Genomic DNA, 22631 nt, shown 5'->3' on the forward strand with positions numbered 1-22631 from the left:
TCCCGGAAACTCGGGTTTTTCGTCCTGTAAACTCAAGAAAATCGACCGTAGAACCCACATTATTTCAGACATTAAATATATTGTGTTAGGGTTAGAGACCACGAGATGGCGGCACATTTGAGCCGTCTCTCTTCACTGAGTACCGCTTAATTAGTGATAGCCTTGGGCCATCTATCTCTGATTGGTACCAGTGGAGATTGAACTGCCCACTCAGTCTCCAAAAGTTAGATAGGGCTAAATGGCCTCGCCTACTCCCGTATATACGGGAATAAAAAGGCGTTAGCTGATTTTTTTTTTTTTTTAAATAAATTAACCGACTCGTTTCCGAATACTGCGATTGTGATGCGTATTTATTTAACATTACCAATATCCGTAGCATCAGGGGAAAGAAGTTTTTCAAAACTGAAACTAATAAAAAATTATTTGCGGTCAACAATGTCTTGAGAACGTCTAACGGATTTATTAATTAAAAATTTATATTTTTAATAAATTCATAATATTGAATTTGAATTGAATTTGAATTGAAAATAATATTATGGATTCATTAGACATTAAAGATATTATTAAAAATTTTGTGGCGGCCAGAGCAAGACGGATAAATATGTAAAATAAATCTATATTTATACTAATTGTTATATAGTTAAAAGCATATCTCCAAATTATCTTCGTTATGTAATATTTTTTTTTATATTAAAATAAAAGTAATTTTTGTTGTATTTATATATTAAGGAATAAACATTTTTGAAAATGTTTATTATTAAAAATTTCTTATTTATGAATTTCAGTAATTACTATGTTCTACTACTGTTAAATAAAATGTATTTTTATATATGCGTATAAACTGTTTTGTACTTTTAACAAAATAAAATTTTTCGCAAAAATTTTTCATGGAAACTTATTTTATGGGGGCGCTGAAAAACGTTTTGCACAAGGGCGCCTCCTACCCACGGCGCGGCACTGCATACATACATACAAAACATGCTTGTAAAATAGGCTTATTTGCAATAACTGTTTGATCACACTTTTACTGTAGGCATAATCACAGCGAAATATTGTATACAATATACGTATGTAGGCACCACTGCAATACATATTCGCACTAATCAGACCAGAGCAAGTTACTGTCGCCATCTGATGGCAATCACGTAAGTTATTCGTAATTCTATAAACAAAAAATATTTATTCACATTTCTTCTTCGCTATTTATTTTTATTTTTTATTATTTTTTTTAAAGCTGCAACTTGTTGCGTTTATTAACGTATCACCCAAGCTAAAACAAAACAAACATTTACATTAAATAAGTGCATTTTACGAGTAGATGAGTAGTGCTGTTAAAATAAAAACGACCTCTCCATGAGTTGGTTTTAGCAGCGATTGAAATAAAGGAAAAGCAATCAATTAAACATGGAAACTTTTTCTTTTTTTTCTAAAACTCTGCTGTGTTTGATAACAAATGAAGTGCTCTCCACTTCATTTTGTTATTATCTTGTCACATTTAATTAGTTTCCTGTTCACCTACTTACAATGGTAAATTTCCTGGAAATTAAATACGATAATAAACATTTGGTTGCTGATCCATTCTCTGAATGCTATTATTATTGACTACTAAATCAGAAAATATAAATAAGATTGCATTGGTTTGCCTTTACAAGTCACTAGACTTCCGCACATTAGGTCTGTCGGTTTTGTTTTTCCTATCGAACTTCCACGGTCATGAAATTTCCCTATCTGTAAGAATATATCAATGATAAAGCAATTGAAACAAAGTATTTTCTCAAAGGAGTCCACTTAAAATCACAATTGGTACCTACCAGCTGTAGTTCCAAACGTGGCTGCGTATATTATCATCAGGATGTAGGTGGTGGAGAAGCAGCTGAGAGCCGTCGCAGCTCCGCTAATAATGAGACTGACGCTGTACAGGCAGAGGCGATTAACTGATGGTTTGTCGGATAAGTATCCCAGGATCACCCTGTCGAGAGTATTGGATATGCCGATGACAGATAAGATATAACTTGCACTCTGTTCGTCTCCGATGCCAAGCTCTGTGACCCGATCCATGGTGTACACATAAGGTACGTCGAATCCGATGTTCGTGAAGAAACTGGAAAATCCAAAGAGTACGAAGACGGGATCCTTTAACACAGACATGTCTATCAATCGCAGGAAGGCTTTGTATACCTTCTTCGCCAATGGGGTTCGTTCTTTGTCAACAGTACTTTCGTAAAACACAATATTGCTTTGGACAGTTTTCATGTCATTAATCACAGACTTGTCTGGTATTTCTTGTGCTGGTTTTTCTCCATCCTTTCTCTTCACATCTTCCAGTAAGTGATTTTCTGAATTTCCGACCACAATACCTTCTCCAATGGTGTAGATAGCGGAGTCATCGTTCTTAGCAGAGTCGGGAATTTCTCCTTCGACTGCTAAAACAACCGACGGACTCTCAGAGGGTCGTCTTCCTATAGGCATGATGTGTGACCGTCGTCGAATACCCAGGTCTTCTACATCTGGAATGACCTCATCTGACAGCACCTCATTGCTTTCTTTGGAGCTCTTTTTAGACAACTTTACGCAACTGCTTTTTGGGATCTCATTCGCCTTCTTCACATTGACCAATTTTGGTTTTGAATGAGGAAGTGGTCGAAAAAGTGCCCCAAAGACCACGCAGTTAAGCACCAAACCGGCTATAATAAGCATCGCCCCTTTCCAGCCATACTCCTCTACCAGCCATTCAGTTATAGGGGCCATGGAAAAGGTACCAAAACCAGATCCACATACAGCAATACCTGTGGCTAAAGCTCTTTTTTTGTCAAAATATCTCGCAACAATAACAATAGCTGGCAAGTACATAAAACCCAAGCCGGTACCTGAAAGAGAAAACGAACCAAAATGAGACTCGCTAGTATTCTAATAATAACAATCGATTTGTGAATACCTTCTAAGAATTATTCAATTGTTTCTATTAAGATAACAAAATATAAAAAGCTAATATATGTTTAAAATGAGTAACTTACCTGTGAGAACTCCAATAGTTATATAAAGATAAACAACTCCTGGAGCCCAAACACTTAGTAATAGCCCAACAGTAGCCATTAAAGCTCCTGTGATACTGGATAAACGACAGCCATATTTATTCGTTACAGCACTGGCCAGAGGTCCTGTATAATATTGAATATCCACTATATTAAATCTACAAGTTTACAGCATTTTAAAGAAATATAAAAATCTTTATTGTTTAAAGCACGTTTTGAATGAATTGCTGAATTTTCAACTATTGTGATATATTATATATTATTGGATATTATATATATATATATATATATATATATATATATATATAATATATATATATATATATATATATATATATATATATATATATATATATATATATATATATATATATATATATATATATATCATATATATATATATATATATATATATATATATATATATATGATATCTTCATAAATTTCGTTTGCAGTGCTGTATATGTTTCTTTTTTTCGAAAGGCAGTTTGTTGATCATGTTCGGGTATATAAAAGCTTCGATAGCTTTAATAACAATAATAATAACAACAACAACAACAACGAACGTATTGATCTCAGAGAACATGTTGTTTTGGTGATGATATTACAATAATTATTTGGAAGATCACACAGATATACATGCTGTAATCTCTTTGGCAAATGCACAAATATTTACTAAAATGGTTATCAATTGAACAAATAATCTCTAGACAAAAATAATAAATAAAAAAGAAAAGCGGTAATGAGTCTAATCATCATAATAGTACCAATTTTAAACATGCATTTATTGCAGAGTATTGCATATTTTTTAAAAAGAATTAATAATAATAACGGGCACAGTTTTTATATTTATATACAATATAAACATAAATACCGGTAAATACCGTATATATAAATACAGTATATATATTTATATATGCTTGCAACTTTACTTTGCATTCGGCATATAGATGGCAGCAGTTGTCTGATTTGACTCATTGTATTTGTGACAGCGAGATTCTGATTGAGATATTTATGGCTTAGTGCAGATGTTCCTAAATTTTTGTACTTTGAGATTCGCACCCGGCTTCATAACAGGGAAAATGTTACCCTCACTCATCCTCATGCTCCCCCCCCCCTCGTCGAGACTGCCTCTGGGCATAGTCCCTCAAAATTTTCTCTGTGAACTTCTGTAGAAACCTGGATAAACAATATCACCACTCGCACAGCAGATCGTTTTATTTTGATAGGAGACCTTAGCATCAATACGTGAGTGTATTACTTCCACGAATACCTATCTAGTATACTCTGTCAATATAACGTTAACTTGACAATAAGCTACCCAATAAGAGAAGAAATATTGAGAGAGACACAAAACCATGCATCGATCATATCAACATAAGATCGCCTACAAACTCATACGCGTCATCAGTAATAACAACAAAAGGATCACTACCTAATAGCCACCGCTCTTCGTAGCACTAGTATCACCCTCTCCACTAGACCCCCCCCCACTTCGTAGATGAACTTGTAAAAAACACAGACTATAACAGACTACTTACCGTAGAGGATCCAATAACTTTGTATGAAAGCTTTTCCCTGTTTTACAGAAATATACAAAAAAAGTCAACAAAATGTTTTAAGAAAAAGAAAGCACACAGACTCAGATCCCTGGATAAACAACGAAATATTGTACAGTTGTCTTCAAGAATAATCTTTGGAAGAGATTTAAAAAAATCACCTACTGACACCCAAATACAAACACTATATTAATAGATAAGAAATCAACTAACCACCAAGATGCTAGTGGTTGTGGTGATGGGAGGTAGATGGCGTTGGTGTAGTTGCGGTTCGCTGTAGTTGGTGGATTGAGTGGTGGAGATAAAGAGGTACAGTAGTAGTGCCCTCCCTCGATGAGGCTTTGGACTCCCTGGAAATGTCATGTAATAATAATAACTATAATAAAAATACGCGCCGTCAAAAGAAATTACTACCCCCAGAAATTTTCTGCTGACAGTGGCAATATGAAACAAATATGGTCGACACTGAAGGAATTGCTTAACAGAAAACGTAAAACCTCCCCGCAAGACGTCATCGCAAAAATTTCGGCCAAGACACGGAATCACAACACCTAGCAGAATCCTTCCACCAAAACTTTGCAAACAACATTACTCAAGACAGACATCACTGTGATCATGCCCAATATCAAACCAACCTACAAGAGTCAGCAGCAAACTATATTTCCAAACCCGAACTGAAAGGTGTTTTCTCCCTAAATCTAGCCCAGGGATAGACATCAGGCTAACAGATCTTATAACACATTTTAGCCAACTATATCCTGTACTTTTGAAATCGATCGATGTAATACTCGATAAGGGTATCCCCAGCAAATTAAAAACAGTAGTAATTACACCTCTCTACGAAGAATGCAAAAAAAAAAAAAAAAATGAGACACACAACCAGAGAACCATTGCTAATTTACCTATATTTCCAAAACACTAAAAAAAATATAGTACACACACTCCACTACTAAATTACTTGCAACTTACAAAAATATCACATAACTTCACAAAAGCAATATGGATTCCAAAAAAAAAAAAAAAAAAAAGAAGGAATTTGCATGCTCGACCATCAAATATTACTGGACAAATTACACTCCATTGGAATTCGCGTAGAACTACACTCCTTGTTCAGGAATTACCTAAAAAACAAAAATTAGGTTCCCACTATGGTACAAGAATAAAACCGAGCACGGAGTATCCCTAAAGACACAATATTATCACCCACCCTTTTTTAACATATACATAAACGATATTCACAGGTTTTCCCATACAGAGACACAATTTAAACACGTAACCAGTTATCGAACACTAAAACAAGAACTATGGAAGTTGTACCAGTACCATTAGCACAACGCATCCACAGAATCAGTTATCCACAGGATATCAGTTATTTAGGAGACTAAAGGGAAAACACTTGCACATATACACCAAAACACCAACAGTAAACAAACAACAATCTCAATGTCTTGACAAAAGCTTAATCCGGCTTCGCACATAGTGGGTTATAAAGCACTATAATTTTAATACTACTATTAACATCCTGGTCACATTTAGCTTAACCGATATCAAGTACAGAACATTGTCCCAGTAATTGACCCTTAAAAATATTGTTTTCTCCTACGACAATGAATTTCACTCTTAGTTAAATATACTTCAGTCTCTTTGTACATATTATAATAATATTTTGGTCTTTGTCCTGCGATCATTATTATTAATAATAATACATGAATTGTATTACTATGTGAATTGCCCACTGTGCAAAGTACAATATGACTTGGAATCTGAAATGAACTACATGTGAAAAATTATAGTATTATTTACTAACTTGTATAGTATACGTGTATAATTTATTTGACATATAATAAAGTACTAAAAACTCATAAAATAAAAATATTATCATTGTCATCATCATCATTATTATTATATGGATATGCCTGTCCATTCACAGCTAATAAACATTGATTCGTTAACTGAATAGATAAAAGGCCTTATGTTTTAGTAATAATTCCTTCCGTCGAATTACTAGCATACCTCTCCCATTCTCAAATCCTAACAGTCTTACCTTTGCTCTTTATGTGGAAAAAAGTATTTGAGCTGCTTCACTCATCTTTATAAACCTGCTATCGTTCACTTTCTCTTGGTTCGAGGCCATAGTTCAATGACAGTGTACTAAAATTTGCAGGATTTAACTTCTTATCCGATATGTTGTCTTATAGCTGAAAGAACTTTATGGATTTGCCAAGAACAGACTGATTATTTCTACAGCATATCAATGCCTGCTCCAGTGCCACTCGAATCCCACCACTCTTTTATTATTAATCTGAACGTTAAATCAAACTACACTTCCTGCAATATTTTTTTAAAAAATTATATCGAGAATTTTTGTCTTTACTTGATGCCAGCAGTGAAGTAATCTACTTATTATTATTATTATTATTATTATTATTATTATTTCGGAGTCCAAAGAACTTTATGGATTTGCCAAGAACAGACTGATTATTTCTACAGCATATCAATTCCTGCTCCAGTGCCACTCGAATCCTACCACTCTTTTATTATTAATCTTAACGTTAAATCAAACTACACTTCCTGCAATATTTTTTTTAAAAATTATATCGAGAATTTTTGTCTTTACTTTATGCCAGCAGTGAAGTAATCTACTTATTATTATTATTATTACGGAGTCCAAAGGAGTCGTTAGATTCATCGAGGGAGATCCTAAACATCATGTCAAGAACTATTCAGCATTTGCACTCTATCATACTTTGTTTGAACTCGTTTACAGTCATGGCACTCACAACAGACTCTGGCAGCTTATTCCACTCATTCACCACTCTAAAAGTAAAAAACCTAGTTCTGACTCCCTTTCTACCTGCACTCTTGCTCAGTTTCCATGGATGGCCCCTAGTTCCCCCAATACCACCACACCTGTTCTGAAAAATTTCCTCTGAGTTAATCTTGTAAAAATTCGTCATTAATTTGAATGTCTCAATCATATCACTCCATTTCTGTCTATCGATAAGTTTCTGTAACCCACAAATGTTCAACCTGTTCTCGTAAGGTTCATTCCATAGACCAGTAATCATCTTAGTCACTCGTCTCTGGATCCTCTCCACCTCCTTTCCATCAAGAAGAAACCCTGGGGCCCAGATCTGGGCACAGTAGTCAAGATGGGGCTAATCAAGGCTTGATAAAGAGGAACAATAACTTGCTTATCACTGCTTGTCAAAGTATTCTTCAGTAACCAAGTGATCTGATGAACTGATTCACCCGCTTTTGCTATGTGCTCCCTAAACTTCAACTCGCTATTCACCAACACCCCCAAATCTCTGACTTCGTCAACCTCCTGGAGTACAGTTCTACCAATGTGGTATACAACTGGTAATCTTTCTACCCTAAAACGCATAACCTTACACTTTTCTACATTAAACTGATATTCATTCTCCTTAGCCGAGTCTGTCATTCTATCCACATCATCCTTGCAAAATTTTGATATCATATGTATTCACTATTACGCTACCCAACTTTGCATCATCAGCAAACAAATGAACACTTCCTCTCACATCCTTTCCTATATCGTTAATGAACAAATCAAATAGCAGTGGTCCAAGAACAGAACCCTACGGTACACCACTAGTCACAGACCTTCTTTTGGACTTTACTCCTGAATAAACTAATCTCTGATATCTCTCCATGAACCACCCTCCTATCCATCTCACCAACCCTATATCCATCCGCATCTGCTCCAGTTTACTGATTAGAGTTCCATGTGGTATCTTGTCAACGTTCTTGGCAAGATCCAGTAGAATCACTCTAAACCCATTACCCTTATCAGCCGTCACTGTGTTATAAAACGTAAACAAGTTACTGAGGCATGATCTACCCTTCACAAAACCATGCTGTCCCCCATTCAGTATCCCATTTTCATCTGTTCATTCCTGTGTTTTGCTCTTGACTAATTTCTTCAAAACCTTGACAACGACTCCTGATATGCTGATCGGTCGATAATTCGCAACAGCAGTCTTTGAGCCTTCTTTATGAAGTGGAACTTTTCCTTTTTTCCACCAACTCTGGTCTAACCCATAGCTGAGACTTAAATTAAACAATATTGTCAAGGGCACTGACAATTCCTTTGCCGCGTCACGTAAGACTCGAGCTAGTATATAATAATAATAATAATAATAATAATAATAATAATAATAAGAAGAAGAAGAAGAAGAAGAAGAAGAAGAAGAAGAAGAATTTCTAGATCTATACACGACTATCAGAGGGAAACATTTGGAAACGTGATTCATCGCTCCAGAGAACATTTTTCGAATCATCCCCGGTCTAGGAACGGTGCGAAAGACACCAGTCTAAACGTCGTTTGACAGTGTTAGTGCTGAAAGGTGTCCCTGCAGCATTTTCCAAGTTCCTAGACAGAGTTCATCGATCTCGGTGGTCTCTCGGGGCATTTTTCTGTTGTGGTAGTACCATCAACTTATTTTTAAAGTATATTTTAAATATATATTTTAAAAGATAATTTTTTGGGGGAAAAGAAAAAGCAATCGCTGAAGAACTCACTTTAATTCATACAATAATGTATAACTGTTAAGGTGTAGAACAACGAGCTATACTCTCTTCCTTGACTCCTCCAGAATCATTGATATCCTTGAACTCAGCACGTTCGATCCCATGTAGGACACAAAGAATCTTTAAAGGTTGTTTCAATTGAATGTGAGAGCCATCTTATGCGGTACTCGCGGTTCTTTTGTTTCCCCACTTCTTAGAAATAGACATAACGATCATGACGGTTGGTGAATTTGTCAAGTGTGGGTTACACAGCAATGTGCTAATTCTCATTGTGGAGTAAGCAACTTCTGTATCGATCGAATTGGCGAATGCTAGAGTCCACTTTCTAATATCATCATCGGCACTTTGACCTTTTCAATAATAAACGAATCTATCTGGTTTTCGCTAAAAAAATATAGAAACGTATTTAAAATCATAACTGTATTGCGAGATTCAAACCTATTTTTCAGAAGATGTTTTCCGGCATAATATCTATTACATATAATACAAAGGGTAGGTGGAAGGCTAAATAATCCTCAAACCCTACTCTACAGATCAAATATGGAAATTTTTGAAGTCAATAAAGCAAAATAAACTATAAATACCTGAACAAAAAGTCATTCCCACCATAATAGAAGATATCCAGGCAGTCTTTCCTTTGCCTTGACCATATTCTTTAAGGAATTCAATGTAAAATACTCCAAAGGTATACGTAACCCCATCGGCTATCACATGTATCATGAAAGAAGCAAAGACTACTACCCATCCCCATCCTCCGTCTAGTGGTGTCACAGTTCTGTGCTTTCTGGTGTCGTTGGCTTGTTTCTCTATTGCCGTCCCGTCCATTGTCCACTGCAAGAATACAAAAAAGACTGTACAATTAATTAACATTGAAAGCAGATAGAGAAAAGTTTATAAAATACAGAAGTTTTCTTAAATATTAAAATATTTAATGACTGCTGTTTTATTACGCTATTAAATTAGGCAATGCATGGAAAATTATTCAATTTTCGGCTGTCTTTATTAAATTATAAACTACCATTTTGACCATTAGGGTCCGGTTGTAACATTGTTGGGCGTTAGCCATAATTTCAAAAAATAAAACAAAAGAAGCAATCTAAAATCATATGCCAATTCACAAACGAAACCAGTGCCTCATAATCTTAATACCTACCTTAAATTTAGTTACAACCACAGCTGCTCAATCACCCTCAAGTCGAAACCTTCATAGCTCAGTTAGTATCGATGATTCCCATTGGTTGAAATGACCTTGGTTCGAACCCAGTCTAGACCTATAAGGGTTTCTCAAATGATGGTGGCTTAGCCTATCTCATAGAGTGGTGGAAGAATTTCTCTTCCAGACACTCGGGTTTTTTTCACCCTTCTAAACAGGCACACCAGTCACAAAGAACAGAAAATTAATAGTCATAATAGATTGGCTTCGTTCTTTTTGACATATTTCCCAAACAACAATCCTAATGCAGACCAAGGATAAAGAGTGAAGAGGTCATACGTCTGAGAAACCAACTAAGTTCATTTTGACGATACTTCTAATCAAATATAATTAGGTATCGAGAATATATGCTATTAAATAATACTCAGATTAAATAATATACTGTATGTATTTTATTTAATTATAATTTTACTGAAAAGAAAATAATTATAAAGACATTTTTTCTTGCTTTTGTTCAGCAAAATCTTCCAAAATTTTAAATGTCTTTTGCTTTCGGTCCTGATTGGGTCCAATTGGCTTAAGCACGGCCCTGAACTCAAGACTGGAAAATTCCACATCGCATGTCTTGTGACAAAGTTCATGATTAATTGGTATTTGGTGCCTTGTGATTCGCTTTCTGACGTAATAGGGGCTTTACACTAAACCGTCTAAAGCTTAAAATTGCTGAGATACGTTTCTTGTGTCATACAACATTTTCATTACTGAAACGTCACGGAAGAAGGAGACATGACAACAGAGAGTAAAGAAAAAGTGTTTTGATTATGACCGGGACAAGGTCCTTTAGTTCGGAAACCATGTTTTGAAATTACTGCGCAGCTGAGTTTATTTATTGACGCAGGTTTTTCGCGTTAATTTTATACTGTTAACCAAAGATTCATTTAAATTATTTATTTAAAAATAATTTTAAACGTTATTCTTCTTGTTGTTGTCCTTATCATCATGATCATCATCAGACCTCTTGCAGTCTAAACACTCATCGCAAGAAATTCTATTCTCTCTCTCTCTCTCTCTCTGTTTTTCTCTCTCTCACACACACACTCACACAGCTCATCATACCGCGCCCTAAATGCACTCACCACACTCTAGCAATGCATTCCAATCACCTACCACCCCCCCCAAGTAAAAAAAAAAAAAAACTACTGCTCATCCCCTTGCTCACACTTTCCTTATACATCTTCCGTGGATCGCCTCTTGTTTTCCTCCCTTAACAATCTATTCTATCAAAAATCTCATTCACGTTAATCTGGTAACAATCCCTTACCTACTTATATGTCGCAATCAAGTCTCAGTTCCTTCTCCTTCTTCTCCTCCTATTCACTGGACTCTTCAATTTTTATTTTCTCAATCTATCTTCATGTTCAACATCTAGAGATCAGAAACTATTTTAGTCGTCTCTGGACCCATTCCAACATCTCTTCGTCCTATTGAAAACCAAGTGACCAAATGCGTGCACAAATAATTTATATGAGGGTCTGATAGAATGGACAGTTTTATGCGATGAAATCTTAACATCCTTATTTCTAGCAGCATGTGGGATTATGACACGATTGTCATAATCTTATGTGCTGCCGTCAAAATCTTAACGAAATATTCCAAAAAAAAAAAAAATAGGATTCTCTTCACCATTGTCCCAAGATTCCTCATCTCTTTCCCTTCTCAAAGATATCCCCACCATCATCCCATCTTTGATTTTCAAAATTTAAAATCTTACACTTTATAACATTGAACAACTGGAAATTCCACTCATTTTTTTTTATTCACCCAATATATTCAAGCCCTCTTGTAAAGCTACAACATCTGTCCCACTCCCAATAGTTTTTCCCAATTTTGCATGATCTACAACTGATATCCCCCACTCAAACCCGTTTCAGTATCATTAACATACACGATAGATCCTTAAGACACACCACTAGCGAATTTCCTCTTCTGGATATTTCCAACCATACACAACTTGCTGAGACCTATCATACACCCAATCCAGCTCCAGTCGTTCCAACTTAATTACTATGGCAATTTATCAATCTATCAAAGGTCTTTGCAAAATCTAAATATACCACTGTGTATGCATGTCTCTGTGCAATGCATTTATCACCATTTTATAACAAGTAAGTGGTTTGCTAAAACACGATCTTACTTTAACAAACCTGTGCTGCAATTGCTAACCTAATTCTTAGTTCTCACTAACCTCTTTAACACTGTACCACAATCTCAGACACATAGACTGGTCTATAATTCGAAATCTTTGTCTTTTTACTGCCTTATGAAGTGGAACAATACCCTCATCCACTCCTTTGGAACACGGCCCAGTGGTTACTGTCAATTGGTTACTTCCAACATATGGATACAACCTGCTTTTGTATTAACAATTATTAAATCAATTTTAATACAAACGGAACCTTTGGAGATCCTTTCTTTAATAATTATGTAATTATGTTTACACATATTAAGTTTTTATTTCATGTGTGGTCCTTGTGGCGCAGTGGATAGCGCGTTGGACTTCTAATCCAAAGGTCGTGGGTTCGAGTCCCACCAAGGATGAATTTTATTTATTTGTATACGTATTTATTTGCATTTCATTTGTATTTTAATAATTATGTAATTATGTTTATACATATTAAGTTGTTATTACATGTGTGGTCCTTGTGGCGCAGTGGATAGCGCGTTGGATTTCTAATCCAAAGGTCGTGGGTTCGAGTCCCACCAAGGATGAATTTTTTTTTATTTATTTATTTGTATACGAGCTGTTTATCAGAAATTAATTCTGTTACAATAAATAATTATTACAATAATTATTTATTATAAATAGTTATAATAAATAATTATCCTAATATTATCGTGATTATTACGATAATTTTCTATTTCTTAATAGAAAATAAAATTTTAGGGAGATGTGCGGTGTAGAGAGCACCGACTTCTTAGCAGGAGGTATATGAGGAATTGAGTAAGCTTAATGTCAACAAGGTCATGGGGCTTGACGATATATCGTCCCATGTCTTGAGGGAATATTTCCGGGAGTATGTCAGTGCCGTTAACTCTTGGAACATTCTCTCAAAAATCGCGATGATACAATATCATCAAACTTTACATTATTAACAATTGAAGTTTACTCAATTCCTCATATACGAGGGTTGTTTGAAAAGTTTGGTAAAATAATAAGCTAAACACATTTTTCTTTTCTTTTTTTTTGGAAAAAATCACCTTGCAGGCCTGGTTGGCCGAGTGGTTAGCGTATCCAGTCTCCAGCCAAAAGGCTGCGGGTTCGAATCATACCGTGGGCATGGATGTTTGCGATTATCTGCGAAAATACTAGTGGTGGTGGCGGGCAGTAGATGGCGTTTGCGTAGATGCAGAGTTGCAGAGCAGGTGCCCTCCCTCGATGAGTCTTTGGACTCCCTGGAGGTGTCACGTAATAATAATAATAATAATTTCTCGACATAGTCTCTATCGAAGTCTACACATTTGGTCCAGCAAGTTTCCAATTTTTTCATCCCATCTATAAAGTAGGATTTATCAAATTGTGCAAAATAGTCATTGACAGCCTTGATGACATCCTCGTTCGAAGAAAATCTTTTTCCCACTGAGACAAATTTTTGTTTGAATAAGAAGTCACACATGGCCAAGTCCGGAGAATACGGTGGATGTGGAACCAATTCGAACCTCAATTCGTGCAACTTTGCCATTGCGACGGCCGATGTGTAGGACGGTGCATTGTCTTGATGAAAGAGCTTTTTTTGTGCGCCAATCTTGGCCATTTTTTTTTTTTTCGGTTCTTCTTTTAAACGGTCCAACAATGAGGCATAATAGACTCCTGTTATTGTCTTACCCTTTTCCAAATAGTCTATCATGATAATTCCTTGGGAATCCCAAAGAACAGTGGCCAGCACCTTCCCAGCTGACAAAACGGTCTTCGCATTTTTCGTTGCTCTTTCACCGGGCATTGTCCACTGTTTTGACTGCTGCTTGGACTCAGGTGTGTAGTGATGGATTCAAGTTTCGTCTACAGTCACGAATCAATGCACAAAATCCTGCGAATTGCGATTAAAAATCGCCAAACACTGCATTGAAATGTTTTTTCGCATGAGTTTTTGATCGACAGTCAACAACCGCGGCACCCATCGCACACACAGCTTTTTCATGTGCAATATTTCGCACAGATATTATGCGCCCGTTCAGTTGAGATGCCTACAATCTCAGCAATCTCGCACACTTTCACTCGATGGTCTTCCTTAACGATATCATGGATTTTGTCAATCATTTCCTTCGTAGTGACCTCAGTAGGTCGTCCGGAGCGTGCTTCATTTTCGATGGACTTACGGCCACGTTTAAACTCATTTATCCAAAACTAAATAGTCTTTAATGCTGGTGCAGAGTCCTCATGAACTGCATCTAACGCGGCTTTGATCTGCACGGCCGTCCACTTCTTCAAATAAAAGTGTTTTATGCAAGAAACTCGTTTTTCTCCATTTTTATGAGAAATGCAAACACGGTCATTTTAAATGTTTGCCAAACGAGAACTACGCGTCGCACGTGGCTAAAATTTTTACCAGGGGGTCATGAAAAAGATGATATGAATGAACATTGGTATGAATGAACGAATTGTGTCGCCGTCTATTGTAAATTTACCAAACCTTTCAAATAACCCTCGTACTTCGCCACCATTAGTGCTTCTTCCTCGCTTCCCAATGCACTTCACGAGAATGAAATACCCTTATGAATTAACATTTCGACTATATCCTCCTCAAATTACTTTTTTTTCTTTCTTTTCTTCTTTAGAAATATATATATATATATATATACATATATATATATAACACCAACAACAGTCGTTTGCATCGAATCGCATCAAGTCGAGCGAATTTTTTTTCTTGTTTCTTTATTACAGTATTATTATATATATATATATATATATATATATATATATATATATATATATATATATATATATATATATATATATATATATATATATATATATATACTGACACCTTCTTCTTTTCCTCTTTAACCATTCTTACTGACAGTTTATACCTTCTTACTTCACTATTTACATCAAAATAATTCAATATTTTCTCGATTAACTGATCCTACAGAAAATCAACAGAAGAAATGAACTCCAGTACTAACAGCATGGGTGCTTGTGTAGCCTTGTGACAGCCCTTCTTATCATAATGATAGACCACCAGAAGAAAGACATTATAGGTTCGATTCAACTCGCCAACTATACGAATTTTTCTTTTCTATGCCTCTCTTTATTTGGTTCCTGAGTTAGCCGATCTTTCTTACAGACAAGTAAGGTTTGTCCCTCACAGATACTCTGGTTTTTAGCCTAGCAGTTCAGAAACAATCGACCGTAAAACTCACACCATTTTAGACAACAGATTTTAGATTTAGGATCACGAGATGAAGGCATTTGCCATACTTGTAAGTGCCTTTAAAGTCATCCAGCCATGGACTAAGCTTTCGGTGACAGCTAAGGCCGAAACAGGTCATCCTCCGATTAACAAAAGTTGGTTAGGGACAAAAAAAAAAGCTTTTCCTACACCCTTTAGGGTTAGGTAATAAAAAGCGTGGATTTATTTCAATTCATTATTTGTTTTATACTAACAAACAAGAGGAAATTAACTCGTACTAATTACTTGAGCCATTCCCTTCCTATCTCAAATTTCCAGTTTATATTTTGGCTTCTTTTTTTAATCTTTGGGTCTCCGTTGTTCCAGTTTCATGTTTGTGTGCTTCGTCAATTTTTTCCGCTTTATGAGTGGTTACATAATTTATTATTGTATAAACTGTTTCACGTGCATCATTCTAATCTGTTATCTGAAATGGTTGAGTCCAAAGGGCTTTTGAAAAAAGAGGTTAGAGAACTTCTCAGTGATGTTATCGTTGTGGGTCCTTTTTTTGAAAACAGATCGATATGTTGTTATTATGCCTTAAAGACTATATTAATATAGACTATATTAATAAATTAAAATCTCCAAACAGAACAACTTGTTGTTATTATGCTTTAAGGTTATCTTCTTCATGGTCGTAATGCCCAGTTAATTAAGGACATCACAGTGAATTTATTCTGTCAACTGCATGTGTTTTCACTAGATTCTCTTTTCTGGGGGGGGGGGGGGGATCTCGAATTTCCGTGAGAAACTCTTTCCCTCTTATGACACCGACGAACTCCTCTTCAGTGGAAAATTCCTTGCAAATGTTCCTCGCATCCTAGAAACAGGATTCGAACCAGATTAAGGCCACGAGGCAGTCTGTTATGTCTTATAATTGCTTGCATTGTTCTTCGAGTTCGTTTATCTGTTTTGTAGAATTCCAGTTGGCAACTGGAATGCAAATCCGAGTTTCTGGAATAAAAAGTCCTTCCTCCTCCGTACGAGACCGGATAATGCACTTTCAGTTTAAAATCCCCGATAAAGATTTTTCGCGTCTTAAATGGCGTTTAAATCAAAGTCCTTTCAACTAAAGAGCATCATCGATACCGTTAACAAAAAAAGGAAAGAAAGAAAAAAGATAGATAGAGAGAGAATTACTTACATACAGAATGATGTACAACGTAAACAGATTCAAAACAATGTTTAATCGATTAGAAAAGTTCCAAGTATTTTATTCCAGTAAAACAAAAAAGCATCGGTTACTTCTCTTATTTTAATCTTAACAGAGTTTAAATGCGTGCACATGCGCACAAATACAAGTATTTCAGAGTAAGTGCAAAGAAAATATCTGTTGGTGCACTATAGTGAAATAAATCGATATTTAATATTTGGATAAACAAACATTATTTTGTTAACAAATGGCTAGCTCAGTAGATAGTGTTTCCAACTTACAATCAGTGGGATGGGATTCCAATGCGACATACTTGCTTATGGAAGTATTTCTGTAGAAGATAATTTTTATTGTTGGATGTGATGATGATGCTACTAAATGTGTTAGTTTTGCAACTTTCAGGGAGTAGCTGACATAAAAATGTTAAATTAATAACGAATCCTTTTACAACCTCCCTTTGTATTAATAATTATTAAAGTCCTTTTAATATATATACAAATTTTAATTCGCACATCTGGTCCTTGTGACGCAGTGGATTTCTAATCCAAAGGTCGTGGGTTCGAGTCCCACCAAAGATGATTGCAGTTTTTTTTTAATTATTTGTATATGAACTGCTTATCAGAGGTGAATTCTGTTATTATAAATTTATAATAAATTTATTATGATAAATTTTCCGCTTCTGAAATTTTAGGGAGTTGTACGATGCAGAGAGTGCCGACTTTCTTAACAGGTGGTATATGAGGAACTGAATAAACTTGATGTCAACAAGGCCGTGGGACTTGATGATATATCGCCGCGTGTCTTAAGGGAATGTTCCAGGGAGTTAACAACAGTTTTAACGTACATTTTTAACGAGTCTTAAACTGTCTCAAAGGAATAGAAAAATGACAAAATTGTTCCGCTTCATTAAAGGGGATGATAAAACTAAGGCTTCGAATTATAGGTCGATCTGCTTGTCTGAAGTTGTGGTCAAGGTGTTGGAGAAACTAGTGAGGACAAGGATTAAGAACTGGGTGGACAGCAGTAGAATTGGCAGCTATCTCGCGCAAAGATTTTTCATTTGCAATTCTTCAAGCAAAATATATCCTAGACGGTATTTTGAAATGCCTATAGTCTCAGTAGTTTCACGCACTTTGACTCGTCGGTCATCCAATACCATATCGTGCACTTGATCAACGATTTCTGGTGTTGTTGCACTTTCTGGACGTCCTTCACGTGGATCATCTTCAAGGCTGATATGGCCACGTTTAAACTCGGAAGTCCATTTCTTAATTGTCGAAAACGAAGGAGAAGAGTGTCCAGAAGCCTTTTTGAACTTCGAATGAATATCATTTGGCGTTAAACCTTCTTTTCCAAAGAATTTTATAACCGCACGATTCTCAATTTAATCCATTTCAAGGGATACAGACAACACTTTTGCTTCAGACAGCTGTATAAAGCAAACTACTTGATAGAATTACTTGCAATTTCACCTGGATGCTTATGACAGATGTACCGACTTAGAAAACAAAATCGTGCCAATAGTGTTGCCATCTATGGTCGAGGCCGAGAACGTGTCAGACCATCCTCGTAGACTGTTTTAGATTGTCTTAATGGGCAAGTGTGTGGGGATGTCAGTTTAATATTGCAAAGTGTAAGATTATATAAATTAAGTGGATAGTAAATTGAACATTATTTCAAAATCGAATACAGAAACTATAAAAGTTTCGTGCGAAATTTGACCAGAGAGCTTAATGGGAATAGACTTGCCGCCATAGTACGAGTTGCCCTAGCCGAACCTAATAGGTTACAAGAACGCTAGCGTCCATATATTCGTCTCCTATTGGTCGACTTTCATAAGGTTTCACTGGCCTGACAGCTGTGTTCAAACTCATTGGTTATCGTTAGAAACCTAAAAGAGCAAAAACTCTCAGTACTAAGAAACTCGAATCGTCGATGAAGTGTATTTTCCGTAAGCGAACCCTCGGTCGGTCTCGGTTTTGGCTCTTTATTTTAGTAAATAGCAAAGTGTAAGGTTTTAAAATTTGGGAAGCAAAGATGGGATGCATAGTATAGGATTGGTGGGAATATTTTAGAGGAGGTGGAGAAGATGAAAGATTTGAAGGTTATGGTGGATAGGGATTTGAAATGTCTTGGGTGTTTTGCTAAAATTGTGAGGACAACACAGCGAGTTATGGAAAAGATGCGGAGAACACTGTGTAGAAGTAAGGATGTTTTGATTCCATTATACAAGTTTTGATCAGACCGCATATGGATTACTGTGCACAGATTTAGCCGCCAGGTTTTCGAAAGGATGATGTGTTGTTGGAGAGGGTCCAAAGACGATTGACTAAGTCGGTTTTTGTTCTTTGGAATGTGGAGTATGAGGATAGATTGACAGAATTCAAATTACAGAGCCTAATGGATAAGGAGGAGGGGAGACATGATCAAGACATAAGTTGGTTTGGGGTAATTAACAGATTAACGTGGATGAGATTTTTCATAGAATATCTGGAGACAGGGGTAAAACGAGAGGCCATTACTGAAAGCTGTATAAAGAGAGTGTGAACAAGGGAGTGAGGAACAGGGTTTTTTCATGGAGAGTGGTGGGTGATTGGAATGCATTGCCTGAGAATGTGGTGAGTGCACGGATAGTCAATGCATTTAACTCAAGGGATGAGCGAGCGCAGCATTGTGAGAGTAGGACCTCCCACGATGAGTCTCTTGATTCCATGGAGGTCTGTTGATAATAATAATAATAACTTTGATACATTACGTTCTGTAGATATTCTGGATTTTTCCGTGTCTCTGATGAGAATGTGTGGTTCAAGATATTACAGTCAGATCAATTGAACTTAAACCAGAGCACTAATAAAGACTTAATATGGACTAAGCGGATATCTTAAGAAGCTCGATACCAATGAAACTTATGGTAACTTTTGTTTTATAGGCTACTTTGGGAAGAATCAATGCTAAAAAAAGCAAAAGAGAATATTGATTGGAAAATAATATTGATAAAAGTCATACCATTGTTATTTACGGAATATATCCTATGGTTAAAGTGAAATTCACCTCAGATAATGTTCCTAACGAATTTGTGTGTTAATTGAATAGTTTACATTATACGAGATATCTAAACTGGATATGCTTGGTCAAATAAGCGCTGTCGTCCCTAACCTTGTCTCTCCATTCTTGAAAAATATGTCGCCCTGTCTTACCTGAATTTATAAGGTGTGTAATGAACAAGTCCTTAATTTAAATTTCTTTGACCATGGAAACTCGTAATAAAGTTTATCCCTTTATCACACGGTGAATGATGGCATTTTCGTTGATGCAGTTATCGCTAGAATATGAGTCACTGGAGCAAACCATCTTGAGTATATCATAAAAACTCATCAAACCATTATTCGTTTTATAGCAACCTGCATTCTCAGTATAATACAGCATAGTTCATAGCGAATTTCTGTTTTTGTTTATACCAAACTCTATGACGTCACAAAACACGCATTTAGACTTACACAGCTTCCTAAATCTTGCTTAATATTCTAATTATCATAATTATCTTTTTAATGCAAAAATAGTAAAGGGATTGGAAAAATCACTTACCTTTACTAGGAGCTACTGCTTAAAACAGTGGTGATTGCTTTTTGGTTTCATTGGACTGCATTTCAGTTTAAATTGCTGTTAAACAGCAAACATAGGATGGATTCTTCATCTGTGTCTTCTTCATGTAATATCTAATTACGTTATCATAAATACGCCCAACAATTTTGTACATGACAGTCTTCTTTTGAGCTTTTCTTTGGTCTGCTGGCTTTGGTTTTGGAAATCAGTCCCTGGTCGTATTCACATGACGCCGCTAAGCACGAAAGACTTCTGTAATTTATGGAGTATAAATTGTCTATGGGAATTTACTTGCTGTCTTTGTCTCTTAATGTTATCTTTTCTGTATGCATATCCCCTCCCTACTTTTTCTACAGTTTTCTTAAAGCGACTGTTGAAATGACATAAGATAACAATTAATCCTTTGTATGTAGGTAAGCTATCATTTTTTTTTTAACACAAAGGAATTTATTTAAGATCTCTCACCTTGGCAATCGACTTAAAGTGGGTTCATGGTCATTTTTGGAAGCGATTCTGTATAGTGGCTACAGTCTGTCTACTAAAATGAGTTATTATTTATTTATTTATTTGTGTGTGTGTGTGTGTGTGTGTGTGTGTGTGTGTGTGTGTGTGTGTGTGTGTGTGTGTGTGTGTGTGTGTGTGTGTGTGTGTGTGTGTGTGTGTGTGTGTGTGTGTGTGTGTGTGTGTGTGTGTGTGTGTCACCTCTTGTTAGCCAGTCGTTTAGGCCTACCTGGTTTTCTCCTCGACTCAGTTTCAACCTTGGATTTCTCATTTTTTTCGTTTCCATCCGTGCACTTGAAAATATTTAATGTTATGAAGCGCGCGAGGTAGAAAAAAAAGGAAAGAGGAATAAAATATCATTTAAAAAAAATTAACCTTTTTTGTTCATCTTTTACTTCGAAGAAAAAGTGACATCAGTAACACACACATGATCCATCAGTGCAGATATTTATTCGCATTTGAATTGGTCCACTACAGTATCATTGGAATTCATATTTTTAAAACATCATACTTCATAAAAGAGTGATAGAAACTATTTTCAAACAGGTATTGTGAACTTATCATCAATCTAGAACTGTTACAAGTCGGTCTTATAGGCTTTTTTTTGATACCATAACTTAGTTAATGTCCTATCCCAGCTCATGAAATAATAAGCACAAAACATACAGCTAACCACACTATCCTCGAATTAGGGTTGCGCGGCCCAAGAATACTTGTAAAGGTCGTGGACACTTGGGCCTGTTAGGACCACTGATAGGATACTTGATGTCTAGAATAAAATATGTAAGTGTTTTTTTTTCTCCTACAGACTTAGCATCATTACAGTTACCACTCAGCCACGTTTTGTAAACAGATGTCATGATTACTTTTCTCGTTGGTTTATTTTATTTTTAGTTACCCTTATTAGGCTAACATTTATATTTATCCTGTTGCAATCATTGTGTTAATAACTACATCTTCAATAGAAAAGTCAACAACATTGCTTAGCACTGTGTGCATGGCTGTAGTGTTTTTTGCATTTAATAAATTCCATTTGCAGTAAATTCATGTTTCAGAAGTTACGCTGCATTTATTTGTCAATTTCCGCAATATTTTTATCAATTTATCAAAAAAAAAAAAAAACTGACAAATATTAATTTTCTTTACCATAATAAAAATGATAAATCCATATACAGAAGGAAAACTTTACCATCTACAGGGTGTTCGGGATAAATTTGACAGTTTCGTAAGGAAAAAGAAAATCTTCTTTGTATCTATTAAATTTAATGAATTGACAAAAAAACATTACAGGCAGAGTTAATTACAATACTATCAACAAGATTTACTCAAAATAACCACCATTAGCATCGATCACAGCTTCAATTCTGCTTCGGAACCTCGAACAAGCTGATGCTACAGTCTCCCTGGGAAGGGCCGCAAAAACTGTTTTAATTTTATCCATTAACTGGGCTTTTGTATTACTGGAAGTGCGATTGGTGTCTTTTTCAACTGCGCCCCATACAAAATAATCCATGGGGTTAAGGTCTGGGGAGTTTGGAGGCCAAACATTTGGACTGGTGAAGTCGTAGAAATTTTCAGACAACCATTTTTGACTTTTTCCAGAGGTGTGGCAAGGGGCCGAATCCT

General features: G+C 35.8%; 1 protein-coding gene and 2 non-coding genes across 4 annotated transcripts in view; 2 read left to right on the plus strand and 1 right to left on the minus strand.

Annotated features, from left to right (window-relative positions):
- LOC150093212 (putative monocarboxylate transporter 5) overlaps positions 1–20636 on the minus strand; it is a 33035-nt gene extending 12399 nt beyond the window's left edge. Inside the window, exons 1-4 of one of the 2 annotated variants that reach the window (XM_090414083.1) lie at positions 20487–20636; positions 9730–9976; positions 3015–3158; positions 1812–2867 (exon numbers count right to left, since the gene is read on the minus strand). In XM_090414083.1, the coding sequence (XP_090270209.1) occupies positions 1812–2867; positions 3015–3158; positions 9730–9970 (1441 nt within the window). In that variant the 5' untranslated portion in view covers positions 9971–9976; positions 20487–20636. Of the gene's footprint in view, positions 1–1811; positions 2868–3014; positions 3159–4573; positions 4649–9729; positions 9977–20486 lie in introns of those variants that run through there. The other variant, XM_090414084.1, reaches the window with a different exon arrangement.
- TRNAR-UCU (transfer RNA arginine (anticodon UCU)) lies at positions 12824–12896 on the plus strand. The gene has a single exon. It is a non-coding gene; the product is annotated as a tRNA-Arg (tRNA).
- On the plus strand, positions 12995–13067 carry TRNAR-UCU (transfer RNA arginine (anticodon UCU)). The gene has a single exon. It is a non-coding gene; the product is annotated as a tRNA-Arg (tRNA).
- Positions 20637–22631: the final 1995 nt, after the last annotated feature.

The sequence above is a fragment of the Typopeltis vanoorti genome, chromosome 24, assembly GCF_054136105.1.
Source record: "Typopeltis vanoorti isolate ZY-2024b chromosome 24, IOZ_Tvanoo_1.0, whole genome shotgun sequence".
NCBI lineage: Eukaryota > Metazoa > Arthropoda > Arachnida > Uropygi > Thelyphonidae > Typopeltis > Typopeltis vanoorti.